This window comes from Protomyctophum parallelum, assembly GCF_964188405.1.
Source record: "Protomyctophum parallelum genome assembly, chromosome: 7".
Taxonomy (NCBI): Eukaryota; Metazoa; Chordata; class Actinopteri; order Myctophiformes; family Myctophidae; genus Protomyctophum; species Protomyctophum parallelum.
In genome coordinates, this window is record NC_139705.1 from 55,145,305 (window position 1) to 55,161,379 (window position 16,075).

The 16,075-nt window shown below is 43.0% G+C and overlaps 1 protein-coding gene across 1 annotated transcript in view; it reads left to right on the forward strand.

The window, feature by feature from the left end:
- The window catches only part of LOC310862176 (glutamate receptor-interacting protein 2-like), a gene marked incomplete at its 5' end in the record, with an annotated part of 122,898 nt that overhangs the window by 81,639 nt on the left and 25,184 nt on the right, over positions 1–16,075 (forward strand). Inside the window, 5 exons of the mRNA XM_083769909.1 lie at positions 3,028–3,460; positions 6,772–6,778; positions 7,662–7,820; positions 8,599–8,769; positions 10,022–10,159. Coding sequence (XP_083626035.1) covers positions 3,028–3,460; positions 6,772–6,778; positions 7,662–7,820; positions 8,599–8,769; positions 10,022–10,159 — 908 coding nt within the window. The remainder of the gene's footprint in view (positions 1–3,027; positions 3,461–6,771; positions 6,779–7,661; positions 7,821–8,598; positions 8,770–10,021; positions 10,160–16,075) is intronic.

A 16,075-nucleotide genomic window follows, 5' to 3' on the forward strand; every position in this document is an offset into this window, starting at 1 on the left:
GGTCTTAAACATTGTTTCATGTATTTGTTCTCCAGGGACATATCTCTGGTCTTAAACATTGTTTCATGTATTGTTCTTCAGGGACATATCTCTGGTCTTAAACATTGTTTCATGTATTGTTCTTCAGGGACATATCTCTGGTCTTAAGCATTGTTTCATGTATTTGTTCTTCAGGGACATATCTCTGGTCTTAAACATTGTTTCATGTATTTGTTCTTCAGGGACATATCTCTGGTCTTAAACATTGTTTCATGTATTGTTCTTCAGGGACATATCTCTGGTCTTAAACATTGTTTCATGTATTGTTCTTCAGGGACATATCTCTGGTCTTAAACATTGTTTCATGTATTGTTCTTCAGGGACATATCTCTGGTCTTAAACATTGTTTCATGTATTTGTTCTTCAGGGACATATCTCTGGTCTTAAACATTGTTTCATGTATTTGTTCTTCAGGGACATATCTCTGGTCTTAAACATTGTTTCATGTATTTGTTCTTCAGGGACATATCTCTGGTCTTAAACATTGTTTCATGTATTGTTCTTCAGGGACATATCTCTGGTCTTAAACATTGTTTCATGTATTTGTTCTTCAGGGACATATCTCTGGTCTTAAACATTGTTTCATGTATTTGTTCTTCAGGGACATATCTCTGGTCTTAAACATTGTTTCATGTATTTGTTCTCCAGGGACATATCTCTGGTCTTAAACATTGTTTCATGTATTTGTTCTTCAGGGACATATCTCTGGTCTTAAACATTGTTTAATGTATTGTTCTTCAGGGACATATCTCTGGTCTTAAACATTGTTTAATGTATTTGTTCTTCAGGGACATATCTCTGGTCTTAAGCATTGTTTTATGTATTTGTTCTTCAGGGACATATCTCTGGTCTTAAACATTGTTTCATGTATTTGTTCTTCAGGGACATATCTCTGGTCTTAAACATTGTTTCATGTATTTGTTCTTCAGGGACATATCTCTGGTCTTAAACATTGTTTTATATATTTGTTCTTCAGGGACATATCTCTGGTCTTAAACATTGTTTTATATATTTGTTCTTCAGGGACATATCTCTGGTCTTAAACATTGTTTCATGTATTTGTTCTTCAGGGACATATCTCTGGTCTTAAACATTGTTTCATGTATTTGTTCTTCAGGGACATATCTCTGGTCTTAAGCATTGTTTTATGTATTTGTTCTTCAGGGACATATCTCTGGTCTTAAACATTGTTTCATGTATTTGTTCTTCAGGGACATATCTCTGGTCTTAAACATTGTTTCATGTATTTGTTCTTCAGGGACATATCTCTGGTCTTAAACATTGTTTTATATATTTGTTCTTCAGGGACATATCTCTGGTCTTAAACATTGTTTTATATATTTGTTCTTCAGGGACATATCTCTGGTCTTAAACATTGTTTCATGTATTTGTTCTTCAGGGACATATCTCTGGTCTTAAACATTGTTTCATGTATTTGTTCTTCAGGGACATATCTCTGGTCTTAAGCATTGTTTCATGTATTGTTCTTCAGGGACATATCTCTGGTCTTAAGCATTGTTTCATGTATTGTTCTTCAGGGACATATCTCTGGTCTTAAGCATTGTTTCATGTATTGTTCTTCAGGGACATATCTCTGGTCTTAAACATTGTTTCATGTATTGTTCTTCAGGGACATATCTCTGGTCTTAAACATTGTTTCATGTATTTGTTCTTCAGGGACATATCTCTGGTCTTAAACATTGTTTCATGTATTGTTCTTCAGGGACATATCTCTGGTCTTAAGCATTGTTTCATGTATTTGTTCTTCAGGGATATATCTCTGGTCTTAAACATTGTTTCATGTATTTGTTCTTCAGGGACATATCTCTGGTCTTAAACATTGTTTCATGTATTTGTTCTTCAGGGACATATCTCTGGTCTTAAACATTGTTTTATGTATTTGTTCTTCAGGGACATATCTCTGGTCTTAAACATTGTTTCATGTATTTGTTCTTCAGGGACATATCTCTGGTCTTAAACATTGTTTCATGTATTGTTCTCCAGGGACATATATCTGGTCTTAAACATTGTTTCATGTATTGTTCTTCAGGGACATATATCTGGTCTTAAACATTGTTTCATGTATTTGTTCTCCAGGGACATATCTCTGGTCTTAAGCATTGTTTTATGTATTTGTTCTTCAGGGACATATCTCTGGTCTTAAACATTGTTTCATGTATTTGTTCTTCAGGGACATATCTCTGGTCTTAAACATTGTTTTATGTATTTGTTCTTCAGGGACATATCTCTGGTCTTAAACATTGTTTCATGTATTTGTTCTCCAGGGACATATCTCTGGTCTTAAACATTGTTTCATGTATTTGTTCTTCAGGGACATATCTCTGGTCTTAAACATTGTTTCATGTATTTGTTCTTCAGGGACGTATCTCTGGTCTTAAACATTGTTTCATGTATTGTTCTTCAGGGACATATCTCTGGTCTTAAACATTGTTTCATGTATTTGTTCTTCAGGGACATATCTCTGGTCTTAAACATTGTTTCATGTATTTGTTCTTCAGGGACATATCTCTGGTCTTAAACATTGTTTCATGTATTTGTTCTTCAGGGACATATCTCTGGTCTTAAACATTGTTTTATGTATTTGTTCTTCAGGGACATATCTCTGGTCTTAAACATTGTTTTATGTATTTGTTCTTCAGGGACATATCTCTGGTCTTAAACATTGTTTCATGTATTGTTCTTCAGGGACATATCTCTGGTCTTAAACATTGTTTCATGTATTTGTTCTTCAGGGACATATCTCTGGTCTTAAACATTGTTTCATGTATTTGTTCTTCAGGGACATATCTCTGGTCTTAAACATTGTTTCATGTATTTGTTCTTCAGGGACATATCTCTGGTCTTAAACATTGTTTCATGTATTTGTTCTTCAGGGACATATCTCTGGTCTTAAACATTGTTTCATGTATTTGTTCTTCAGGGACATATCTCTGGTCTTAAACATTGTTTCATGTATTTGTTCTTCAGGGACGTATCTCCACAAAGCACCACAAGACCACATGACCCTCAACCCAAACGAGTGGCGGCGAACGAAACACAGAGGAGGCCAGCCCAACGCCGGCTCCCACGGCGGTCACCACACGGGTCTCTACGAGGGCCCCCAGGGGGGTCTGTCCCACGGCGGTCACCATGCTGGCCTCTACGAGGGCCCCCAGGGGGGTCTGTCCCACGGCGGTCACCATGCTGGCCTCTACGAGGGCCCCCAGGGGGGTCTGTCCCACGGCGGTCACCATGCTGGCCTCTACGAGGGCCCCCAGGGGGGTCTGTCCCACGGCGGTCACCATGCTGGCCTCTACGAGGGCCCCCAGGGGAGTCTGTCCCACCAGGGTCTGTCCCATGGTCACCACACAGGCCTCTACGATGGATCCTACACAGAGGAGGAATGGGACAAGTCACCTGGGTGAGTCTCTGGACATTACTGTTACTCTCAGTGTTAGTGGGTGGACATTACTGTTACTCTCAGTGTTAGTGGGTGAGTCTCTGGACATTACTGCTACTCTCAGTGTTAGTGGGTGAGTCTCTCGACATTACTGCTACTCTCAGTGTTAGTGGGTGAGTCTCTGGACATTACTGCTACTCTCAGTGTTAGTGGGTGAGTCTCTGGACATTACTGCTACTCTCAGTGTTAGTGGGTGAGTCTCTGGACATTACTGTTACTCTCAGTGTTAGTGGGTGAGTCTCTGGACATTACTGTTACTCTCAGTGTTAGTGGGTGAGTCTCTGTACATTACTGTTACTCTCAGTGTTAGTAAGTGGGCATTACTGTTACTCTCAGTGTTAGTGGGTGGACATTACTGTTACTCTCAGTGTTAGTGGGTGGACATTACTGTTACTCTCAGTGTTAGTGGGTGAGTCTCTGGACATTACTGTTACTCTCAGTGTTAGTAAGTGGGAATCACTGTTACTCTCAGTGTTAGTGGGTGGACATTACTGTTACTCTCAGTGTTAGTGGGTGAGTCTCTGGACATTACTGCTACTCTCAGTGTTAGTAAGTGGGCATTACTGTTACTCTCAGTGTTAGTGGGTGGACATTACTGTTACTCTCGGTGTTAGTGGGTGGACATTACTGTTACTCTCAGTGTTAGTGGGGGAGGGGCTGGACATTACTGCTACTCTCAGTGTTAGTGGGTGAGTCTCTGGACATTACTGTTACTCTCAGTGTTAGTGGGGGAGGGGCTGGACATTACTGCTACTCTCAGTGTTAGTGGGTGAGTCTCTGGACATTACTGTTACTCTCAGTGTTAGTGGGGGAGGGGCTGGACATTACTGCTACTCTCAGTGTTAGTGGGTGAGTCTCTGGACATTACTGTTACTCTCAGTGTTAGTGGGGGAGGGGCTGGACATTACTGTTACTCTCAGTGTTAGTGGGGGAGGGGCTGGACATTACTGCTACTCTCAGTGTTAGTGGGTGAGTCTCTGGACATTACTGCTACTCTCAGTGTTAGTGGGTGAGTCTCTGGACATTACTGTTACTCTGTGTTAGTGGGGGAGGGGCTGGACATTACTGCTACTCTCAGTGTTAGTGGGTGAGTCTCTGGACATTACTGTTACTCTCAGTGTTAGTGGGGGAGGGGCTGGACATTACTGCTACTCTCAGTGTTAGTGGGTGAGTCTCTGGACATTACTGTTACTCTCAGTGTTAGTGGGGGAGGGGCTGGACATTACTGCTACTCTCAGTGTTAGTGGGTGAGTCTCTGGACATTACTGTTACTCTCAGTGTTAGTGGGGGAGGGGCTGGACATTACTGTTACTCTCAGTGTTAGTGGGGGAGGGGCTGGACATTACTGCTACTCTCAGTGTTAGTGGGTGAGTCTCTGGACATTACTGCTACTCTCAGTGTTAGTGGGTGAGTCTCTGGACATTACTGTTACTCTGTGTTAGTGGGGGAGGGGCTGGACATTACTGTTACTCTCAGTGTTAGTGGGTGAGTCTCTGGGCATTACTGTTACTCTCAGTGTTAGTGGGTGAGTCTCTGGACATTACTGTTACTCTCAGTGTTAGTGGGGGAGGGGCTGGACATTACTGCTACTCTCAGTGTTAGTGGGTGAGTCTCTGGACATTACTGCTACTCTCAGTGTTAGTGGGGGAGGGGCTGGACATTACTGCTACTCTCAGTGTTAGTGGGGGAGGGGCTGGGCATTACTGCTACTCTCAGTGTTAGTGGGTGAGTCTCTGGACATTACTGCTACTCTCAGTGTTAGTGGGGGAGGGGCTGGACATTACTGCTACTCTCAGTGTTAGTGGGTGAGTCTCTGGACATTACTGCTACTCTCAGTGTTAGTGGGGGAGGGGCTGGACATTACTGCTACTCTCAGTGTTAGTGGGGGAGGGGCTGGGCATTACTGCTACTCTCAGTGTTAGTGGGTGAGTCTCTGGACATTACTGCTACTCTCAGTGTTAGTGGGGGAGGGGCTGGACATTACTGCTACTCTCAGTGTTAGTGGGTGAGTCTCTGGACATTACTGCTACTCTCAGTGTTAGTGGGGGAGGGGCTGGACATTACTGCTACTCTCAGTGTTAGTGGGGGAGGGGCTGGACATTACTGCTACTCTCAGTGTTAGTGGGGGAGGGGCTGGACATTACTGTTACTCTCAGTGTTAGTGGGGGAGGGGCTGGACATTACTGTTACTCTCAGTGTCTGTCGGGTGGAAACTGCGAACCTCATTATGACCAAAAGCATCAAAAGCACATTTTCTTTGAGCTTGTGGATCTGCTACTTTTGATGCCTTTATGTAAATCTGTAGTGTTAATTTAATTAAAAGATAAAAAGTTGTCTAGCTAGAATATGGAGATAGGAGGTTTCTGCCCGACATTGACATTCTTATACATGTTTCTTATCAGTGAGTCTTATCAAAGTATTTTTGCATCTCTTTGTTTACAGAGTAGCCTAAGTCCAAATGCCAGCTCAAATATCAAAGGAAATGTCAGATGTGTTGCATTTCTTGTCTACTTTAATTCAAACGTTGAAACTAGAATTATGACTTTCTTTCCTTGTCATGTGTGACCAGATTTGACTGAGACCCTGCCATCGCGCAAACTCCAACTTTTCATCAGAGGAGAAAAACCTTTTTTTTCAAAATGAGTTGATAGCACAGGCAGACTCTTCACACACTAGAGCATGTCTGAAATAAGTGTCAGAGCTGAAATCGACATTTAAATATGAAATAAATGCTTAAACATGTAGCTAGGTGTAATGTTAGAGACCACAGAAGACATGTAAATATGAAACAAATGCTTAAACATGTAGCTAGGTGTAATGTTAGAGACCACAGAAGACATGTAAATATGAAATAAATGCTTAAACATGTAGCTAGGTGTAATGTTAGAGTCCACAGAAGACATGTAAATATGAGATAAATGCTTAAACATGTAGCTAGGTGTAATGTTAGAGACCACAGAAGACATGTTTTCTCCTGTTTTCTCAACTCGCTGTTTTCTCCTGTTTTCTCAACTCGCTGTTTCTCTGCAAGACATTACTCTATAAGCCATATCTCCAAAACTGTAGGGTCAAACTGAACAACCAATATGTCAATTTGAAGCTATGATTCCCTGCTTTCATAAAACGAAAATTAAAAAAAATCCAATGGCAGTCCCTCAGTCAAATTTAGTCACATGTTGCCTTATCGTTCCATGTTGTCTTCTGGTGTTACTACTTATGGTTCCATGTTGTTTTGTACTCTTTGCTATCTCTCATTTTCTTCTCTTTCTCAGGTATTCTGTGTCTCATCTGCTTTATTAACGTCAAACCACCAGGTGTTTTTTTTTCCACATCTATAGAACTATACGTGTTGTGTTGCTTCTCATGAATACACCAAAAACTCTTCTCATGAATACACCAAAAACTCTTCTCATGAATACACCAAAAACTCTTCTCATGAATACACCAAAAACTCTTCTCATGAATACACCAAAAACTCTTCTCATGAATACACCAAAAACTCTTCTCATGAATGCACCAAAAACTCTTCTCATGAATACACCAAAAACTCTTCTCATGAATACACCAAAAACTCTTCTCATGTCGACACCAAAAACTCTCGTCCGTCTGTGTCTGTCACTTCACGCTTGACTTTGTTTCACTTGCCTCTAATTCCACCTTTTTGAAGGTAAAATGGTAAATGGTAAATGGTCCATTTACATAGCGCCTTTATCCAAGGCGCTTTACAGAGACTGTGCATTACATTCACCCATTCACACACACATTCACACACCGATGGCAGCGGAAACCATGCAAGGCACCAACTAGCACATCGGGAGCAATTAGGGGTTCAGTGTCTTGCTCAAGGACACTTCGACAGTAACTCTGGGGGAGCCCGGGTTCGAACTGGCAACCTTACGGTTACCATCCAGGCACTCTACCCCTGAGCCACCGCCGCCCCTGGAGGTGACCTTTTGTTAAAAACAGAGAGAACATGAACTGCTTTTAAAGGCTTTAATCTAGAGGACCACTCTGCCACGAATGAGAGGATTACAATAAGCATTGTGGAGAGTTTTTTTTTCTTCTTCATTTTTTTCAAAGGACTTTATTTTTTCCGTCATTTCCGACCGACCCCGACAACACAAAACAAAACACAAACTCCATTACCCATGGTGCTTTGTAGGCAGCAGCACCTCCCTCTCTAAGGCCCGCCTCCTCTGTCATGTTATTGGTTAGATTCGTCAGCCCGCCCCCTCGTTGCCATGGAGACGATAGCTTCTGGTCCCAGGCCCTGCAGGACCTGGAGACCTGCGGCCAATCGGAGATCCTCAGGGAGCTGGAGGTACGTACAAACCCACCAATCACAGCACTACGAACAGCCCACCAATCACAGCACTGCTTTTGATCCTCAGGGAGCTGGAGGTACGTACAACCCACCAATAACAGCACTGCGTACAAACCCACCAATCACAGCACTGCTTTTGATGTATTGATTGATTTTTCATTTGTTGAAAATTGCTGGCTTTTCTTTTAGCATTTTCACAGATAATGTACAAATCTATGGTCATGTTTGTCCATAAAACAATGTCCGCTCTGGGTAAACTCATCTGTGATTTGTTCCAGTGTTGTTTTTGGCAGCAAATTTCTATTTTAGTTTAGTCATAGTCTTTGGACTGAAACTTCATTAAGTTTTAGTCACATTTTAGTCACCTGGAATGTCTTAGTGTTTAGTCTAGTTTTAGTCGACTAAATGTCATAAGATTTAGTCGACTAAATCTAGTTGATTTAGTCGACTAAAATGTATTTTGGCGGGTCTTGATGCCGTCGTAATGAGTGTTTTTACACTTGCGTTGCGACGCGTTGTGAGCTTGTAGATCGGCTATTTTCAGCATGCAACCAAGTGTAAAATGACTTATACTGGATATCTTGTCCACTAGTCCCTTCCTAACATTTTAGTCTAGTTTTTATTTGTTGACGAAATTGTCAGTATATTTAGTCTTAGTTTTAGTCATCGTAGCTTGGTTTTCATTTAGTTTCCATTTGTTTTTGTCAGTGAAAAAAGGTAGTCGACAAACATTTTTCATCTTAGTTTTAGTAAACTCATCTGTGATTGGTTCCAGGCCTCCATGACAGGCAGCACTCTGAGCCTCTACCTGGACGAGAGCAGGTCTGATGACTCTGTACTGACCAGCCCCGTTCAGAGGGGACAGCGCCACCATGAGGCCAAGGCCAGGCTGAACAACAGGGTCAAAGAGGAGGTGTTCTCCCCGACAGCCCTGGAGCTCCACAAGGTACCGCCACGGGACTGTGTTGTCTACGCACGCACGCACGCACGCACGCACGCACGCGCTTGATAAGCCCAAAGCTTATCGATACCGGGTACTGGATAAGCCCAAAGCTTATCGATACCGGGTACTGGATAAGCCCAAAGCTTGATACCGGGTACTGGATAAGCCCAAAGCTTATCGATACCGGGTACTGGATAAACCCAAAGCTTATTGATACCGGGTACTGGATAAGCCCAAAGCTTATTGATACCGGTTACTGGATAAGCCCAAAGCTTATTGATACCGGGTACTGGATAAGCCCAAAGCTTATTGATACCGGGTACTGGATAAGCCCAAAGCTTATTGATACCGGGTACTGGATAAGCCCAAAGCTTATTGATACCGGGTACTCAATACATTTGTTATCGAGTTCCATCTCTATTTCTTTCCCCCCAAACTGAACAAAGAGAGAAGTAACTTAACCGTTAGCTCAATCTAGCTCATTGTAATTGGGATATTAGGTAGAACTTCAAAACATTTGAAGCCACATTTAGCAAAGCTGATTTATTTTACATGGTGATTGTGCTGTCATGGTCGTTTGAGCACAGGTAGAGATTGATTGGTCAGAACTGCCTGTTGACTAGTCTGTGATTTATTGGTTATTGATTGATCATCTGTCGACATAGTTGATAACTTTAAATTACTGGGCATATCACAGACACATTCACATGGTCACACATCACAGACACATTCACATGGTCACACATCACAGACACATTCACATGGTCACACATCACAGACACATGGTCACATGGTCACAACGAGTACATCCTCAAGAAGGCGCAGCAGCGACTGTACTTTCTGAGTACAAAAGGACTAGTGAACGTTTATCGCTGTATAATGTAAAGTGTCTTAACTGGCTGTATCACAGTGTGGTACGGTAACACGACCGCTCAGGACTGTATCACAGTGTGGTACGGTAACACGACCGCTCAGGACAAAGTTAAAGTTATAAAACTGCAGCACAAGAAATTAATCAAAGTCCTCAGTTAAGGGTTAGGGTTAGTGGGCAGCAGCAAACACAATTTCTGTAGATTTTCTACACAAGTTGATTGTGTGTGTGTGTGTGTGTGTGTGTGTGTGTGTGTGTGTGTGTGTGTGTGTGTGTGTGTGTGTGTGTGTGTGTGTGTGTGTGTGTGTGTGTGTGTGTGTGTGTGTGTGTGTGTGTGTGTGTGTGTGTGTGTGTGTGTGTGTGTGTGTGTGTGTGTGTGTGTAGGTGACCGTGCACAGGGACGGTGACTTTGGGTTCAGCGTGTCCGACGGCCTCCTGGAGAAAGGCGTGTTTGTCAACATGATCCGTCCTGACGGCCCCGCCCACCTGGCCGGGGTCAGACCCTACGACCGTTTACTGCAGGTAATACTGACCCTACGACCGTTTACTACAGGTAATACTGACCCTACGACCGTTTACTACAGGTAATACTGACCCTACGACCGTTTACTACAGGTAATACTGACCCTATGACCGTTTACTAAGGCTGCAACAACGAATCGATTAAATCGATAAAAATCGATAATTAAATTCGTTGCCAACGAATTATCTTATCGATTATTATCGCGGGTGTTTTCCAACATTAAAATGTAGTAAAGCTGCTTTCTTTTTACCGTTCCGTAACGGCACTAGGCTGAACGAACAATATGCAACGGGTCGGTATAAACACAACACAGGGCGCGTTCGGAAATAGCGCACTGAGCGCACTGTGCAATGCAAACTAATAGGCGAGTGCGCTCCCGGTGTGCATTTCCAAACGCACCCACAATATTGTCTTGAACGTGACCAGAGCGCCCGGTCCGCATCTACCCCTCTCTCTCCCAACTAACTTCAGTCTCCCCCACACACACACACACAGAGAGGGAGAGCGTCAGCTCTGTGGCTGCGATGATCTGCTTGCAAAATGCCCCAAACTGGTCCCAAAACATGGCATTTGTGAGCACGGCCACTGTCCATATTTGTTTGTCTTATGACAAAAAATGCTCCACAATGTCTGAATCTGTGAGCTTGCAGGCTGTCTACGACGAGCACTATAGCTTGTAGTGTAGTGTAGCTTGCTAACGATCGTTAGCTCCTCATTTGTTCCACCTGTGTAATCACAGCAGCGCATTGAAGTGGGCACAGGGCAAAAATCTCCGTGAAGTGAACGTTTTTGCTTAATGATTTATTCAGTGCTGTTTAACTTTAGCAATATGTGATACTAGAGCCTAGACCCTAGAGAACATGCCAATATGGCTGCTATAAGAACGGTTTCCCCTATCAGCTAGCTATACTTGTAACTTGTGTGCACTGTGTGTGTGTGTGTGTGTGTGTGTGACTGTGTGCGTGCATGCGTGTCCACACAGACTGTGTAGGACAGTGGTTCTCATAGTAGGAGTTCCAGCTACATTATAGATAGTTAGGAAGTAAACCAAGTGGACCCTAAAGGGTCTGTAACAGAGAGTGCAAAAATGGAACCAAATGGACTCACAATTGATTTTACCATAGAAATAAATAAATACAAATTGGGGTCCCAGAGATAGAAATGGAAAGAGACAGTCAGCTATACACGGTCAACATTACAGATTACAGTATCATTACAAGTAGGAATGGCAATGAAATCAAATTGGATAAAAAAGGGGGTAAAATATTAATTTTGAATGAGTATTCATTTTTATTGTCTTTATTGTTAGTTACAACATGCCTAAAATAATTTGAAGATAATTTTTTTAAGTAATTGCAAAAAGGTGCCATAATCCGATTAATCGATTCATCGTTTAAATAATCGGCCGATGAATCGATTATGAAATTAATCGTTAGTTGCAGCCCTACCGTTTACTACAGGTAATACTGACCCTACGACCGTTTACTACAGGTAATACTGACCCTACGACTGTTTACTACAGGTAATACTGACCCTACGACCGTTTACTACAATACTGACCCTACGACCGTTTACTACAGGTAATACTGACCCTACGACCGTTTACTACAATACTGACCCTACGACCGTTTACTACAGGTAATACTGACCCTACGACCGTTTACTACAATACTGACCCTACGACCGTTTACTGCAGGTAATACTGACCCTACGACCGTTTACTACAATAATGACCCTACGACCGTTTACTACAGGTAATACTGACCCTACGACCGTTTACTACAGGTAATACTGACCCTACGACCGTTTACTGTAGGTAATACTGACCCTACGACCGTTTACTGTAGGTAATACTGACCCTACGACCGTTTACTGTAGGTAATACTGACCCTACGACCGTTTACTGTAGGCAATACTGACCCTACGACCGTTTACTACAATACTGACCCTACGACCGTTTACTACAATACTGACCCTACGACCGTTTACTACAATACTGACCCTACGACCGTTTACTACAGGTAATACTGACCCTACGACCGTTTACTACAGGTAATACTGACCCTATGACCGTTTACTACAGATAATACTGACCCTACGACCGTTTACTACAATACTGACCCTACGACCGTTTACTGCAATACTGACCCTACGACCGTTTACTACAATACTGACCCTACGACCGTTTACTACAGGTAATACTGACCCTACGACCGTTTACTACAGGTAATACTGACCCTACGACCGTTTACTGCAATACTGACCCTACGACCGTTTACTACAGGTAATACTGACCCTACGACCGTTTACTACAATACTGACCCTACGACCGTTTACTACAGGTAATACTGACCCTACGACCGTTTACTACAGGTAATACTGACCCTATGACCGTTTACTACAGGTAATACTGACCCTACGACCGTTTACTGCAATACTGACCCTACGACCGTTTACTACAGGTAATACTGACCCTACGACCGTTTACTACAATACTGACCCTACGACCGTTTACTACAGGTAATACTGACCCTACGACCGTTTACTACAGGTAATACTGACCCTACGACCGTTTACTACAGGTAATACTGACCCTACGACCGTTTACTACAGGTAATACTGACCCTACGACTGTTTACTACAATACTGACCCTACGACCGTTTACTGCAATACTGACCCTACGACCGTTTACTACAGGTAATACTGACCCTACGACTGTTTACTACAATACTGACCCTACGACCGTTTACTACAATACTGACCCTACGACTGTTTACTACAATACTGACCCTACGACTGTTTACTACAGGTAATACTGACCCTACGACCGTTTACTACAATACTGACCCTACGACCGTTTACTACAATACTGACCCTACGACTGTTTACTACAGGTAATACTGACCCTACGACCGTTTACTACAATACTGACCCTACGACCGTTTACTGCAGGTAATACTGACCCTACGACCGTTTACTACAATACTGACCCTACGACCGTTTACTACAATACTGACCCTACGACCGTTTACTACAGGTAATACTGACCCTACGACCGTTTACTACAATACTGACCCTACGACCGTTTACTACAGGTAATACTGACCCTACGACCGTTTACTACAGGTAATACTGACCCTACGACCGTTTACTACAATACTGACCCTACGACCGTTTACTACAGGTAATACTGACCCTACGACCGTTTACTACAATACTGACCCTACGACCGTTTACTGCAGGTAATACTGACCCTACGACCGTTTACTACAATACTGACCCTACGACCGTTTACTACAATACTGACCCTACGACCGTTTACTACAGGTAATACTGACCCTATGACCGTTTACTACAGGTAATACTGACCCTATGACCGTTTACTACAGGTAATACTGACCCTACGACCGTTTACTGCAATACTGACCCTACGACCGTTTACTACAATACTGACCCTACGACCGTTTACTACAGGTAATACTGACCCTACGACCGTTTACTACAATACTGACCCTACGACCGTTTACTACAATACTGACCCTACGACCGTTTACTACAATACTGACCCTACGACCGTTTACTACAGGTAATACTGACCCTACGACCGTTTACTACAATACTGACCCTACGACCGTTTACTACAGGTAATACTGACCCTACGACCGTTTACTACAATACTGACCCTACGACCGTTTACTACAGGTAATACTGACCCTACGACCGTTTACTACAGGTAATACTGACCCTACGACCGTTTACTGTAGGTAATACTGACCCTACGACCGTTTACTGTAGGTAATACTGACCCTACGACCGTTTACTGTAGGTAATACTGACCCTACGACCGTTTACTGTAGGCAATACTGACCCTACGACCGTTTACTACAATACTGACCCTACGACCGTTTACTACAATACTGACCCTACGACCGTTTACTACAATACTGACCCTACGACCGTTTACTACAGGTAATACTGACCCTACGACCGTTTACTGCAATACTGACCCTACGACCGTTTACTACAGGTAATACTGACCCTACGACCGTTTACTACAATACTGACCCTACGACCGTTTACTACAATACTGACCCTACGACCGTTTACTACAGGCAATACTGACCCTACGACCGTTTACTACAGGTAATACTGACCCTACGACCGTTTACTACAATACTGACCCTACGACCGTTTACTACAATACTGACCCTACGACCGTTTACTGCAGGTAATACTGACCCTACGACCGTTTACTACAATAATGACCCTACGACCGTTTACTACAGGTAATACTGACCCTACGACCGTTTACTACAGGTAATACTGACCCTACGACCGTTTACTGTAGGTAATACTGACCCTACGACCGTTTACTGTAGGTAATACTGACCCTACGACCGTTTACTGTAGGTAATACTGACCCTACGACCGTTTACTGTAGGCAATACTGACCCTACGACCGTTTACTACAATACTGACCCTACGACCGTTTACTACAATACTGACCCTACGACCGTTTACTACAATACTGACCCTACGACCGTTTACTACAGGTAATACTGACCCTACGACCGTTTACTACAGGTAATACTGACCCTATGACCGTTTACTACAGGTAATACTGACCCTACGACCGTTTACTACAATACTGACCCTACGACCGTTTACTGCAATACTGACCCTACGACCGTTTACTACAATACTGACCCTACGACCGTTTACTGCAATACTGACCCTACGACCGTTTACTACAGGTAATACTGACCCTACGACCGTTTACTACAGGTAATACTGACCCTACGACTGTTTACTACAATACTGACCCTACGACCGTTTACTGCAATACTGACCCTACGACCGTTTACTACAGGTAATACTGACCCTACGACTGTTTACTACAGGTAATACTGACCCTACGACCGTTTACTACAGGTAATACTGACCCTATGACCGTTTACTACAATACTGACCCTACGACCGTTTACTACAGGTAATACTGACCCTACGACTGTTTACTACAATACTGACCCTACGACCGTTTACTACAATACTGACCCTACGACCGTTTACTACAGGTAATACTGACCCTATGACCGTTTACTACAATACTGACCCTACGACCGTTTACTACAGGTAATACTGACCCTATGACCGTTTACTACAATACTGACCCTACGACCGTTTACTACAGGTAATACTGACCCTACGACCGTTTACTACAATACTGACCCTACGACCGTTTACTACAATACTGACCCTACGACCGTTTACTACAGGTAATACTGACCCTACGACTGTTTACTACAATACTGACCCTACGACCGTTTACTACAGGTAATACTGACCCTACGACTGTTTACTACAGGTAATACTGACCCTACGACCGTTTACTGCAATACTGACCCTACGACCGTTTACTACAGGTAATACTGACCCTACGACCGTTTACTACAGGTAATACTGACCCTACGACTGTTTACTACAGGTAATACTGACCCTACGACCGTTTACTGCAATACTGACCCTACGACCGTTTACTACAGGTAATACTGACCCTACGACCGTTTACTACAGGTAATACTGACCCTACGACCGTTTACTACAATACTGACCCTACGACCGTTTACTACAGGTAATACTGACCCTACGACCGTTTACTACAATACTGACCCTACGACCGTTTACTACAGGTAATACTGACCCTACGACCGTTTACTACAATACTGACCCTACGACCGTTTACTACAGGTAATACTGACCCTACGACCGTTTACTACAGGTAATACTGACCCTATGACCGTTTACTACAGGTAATACTGACCCTACGACCGTTTACTACAATACTGACCCTACGACCGTTTACTACAATACTGACCCTACGACCGTTTACTACAGGTAATACTGACCCTACGAC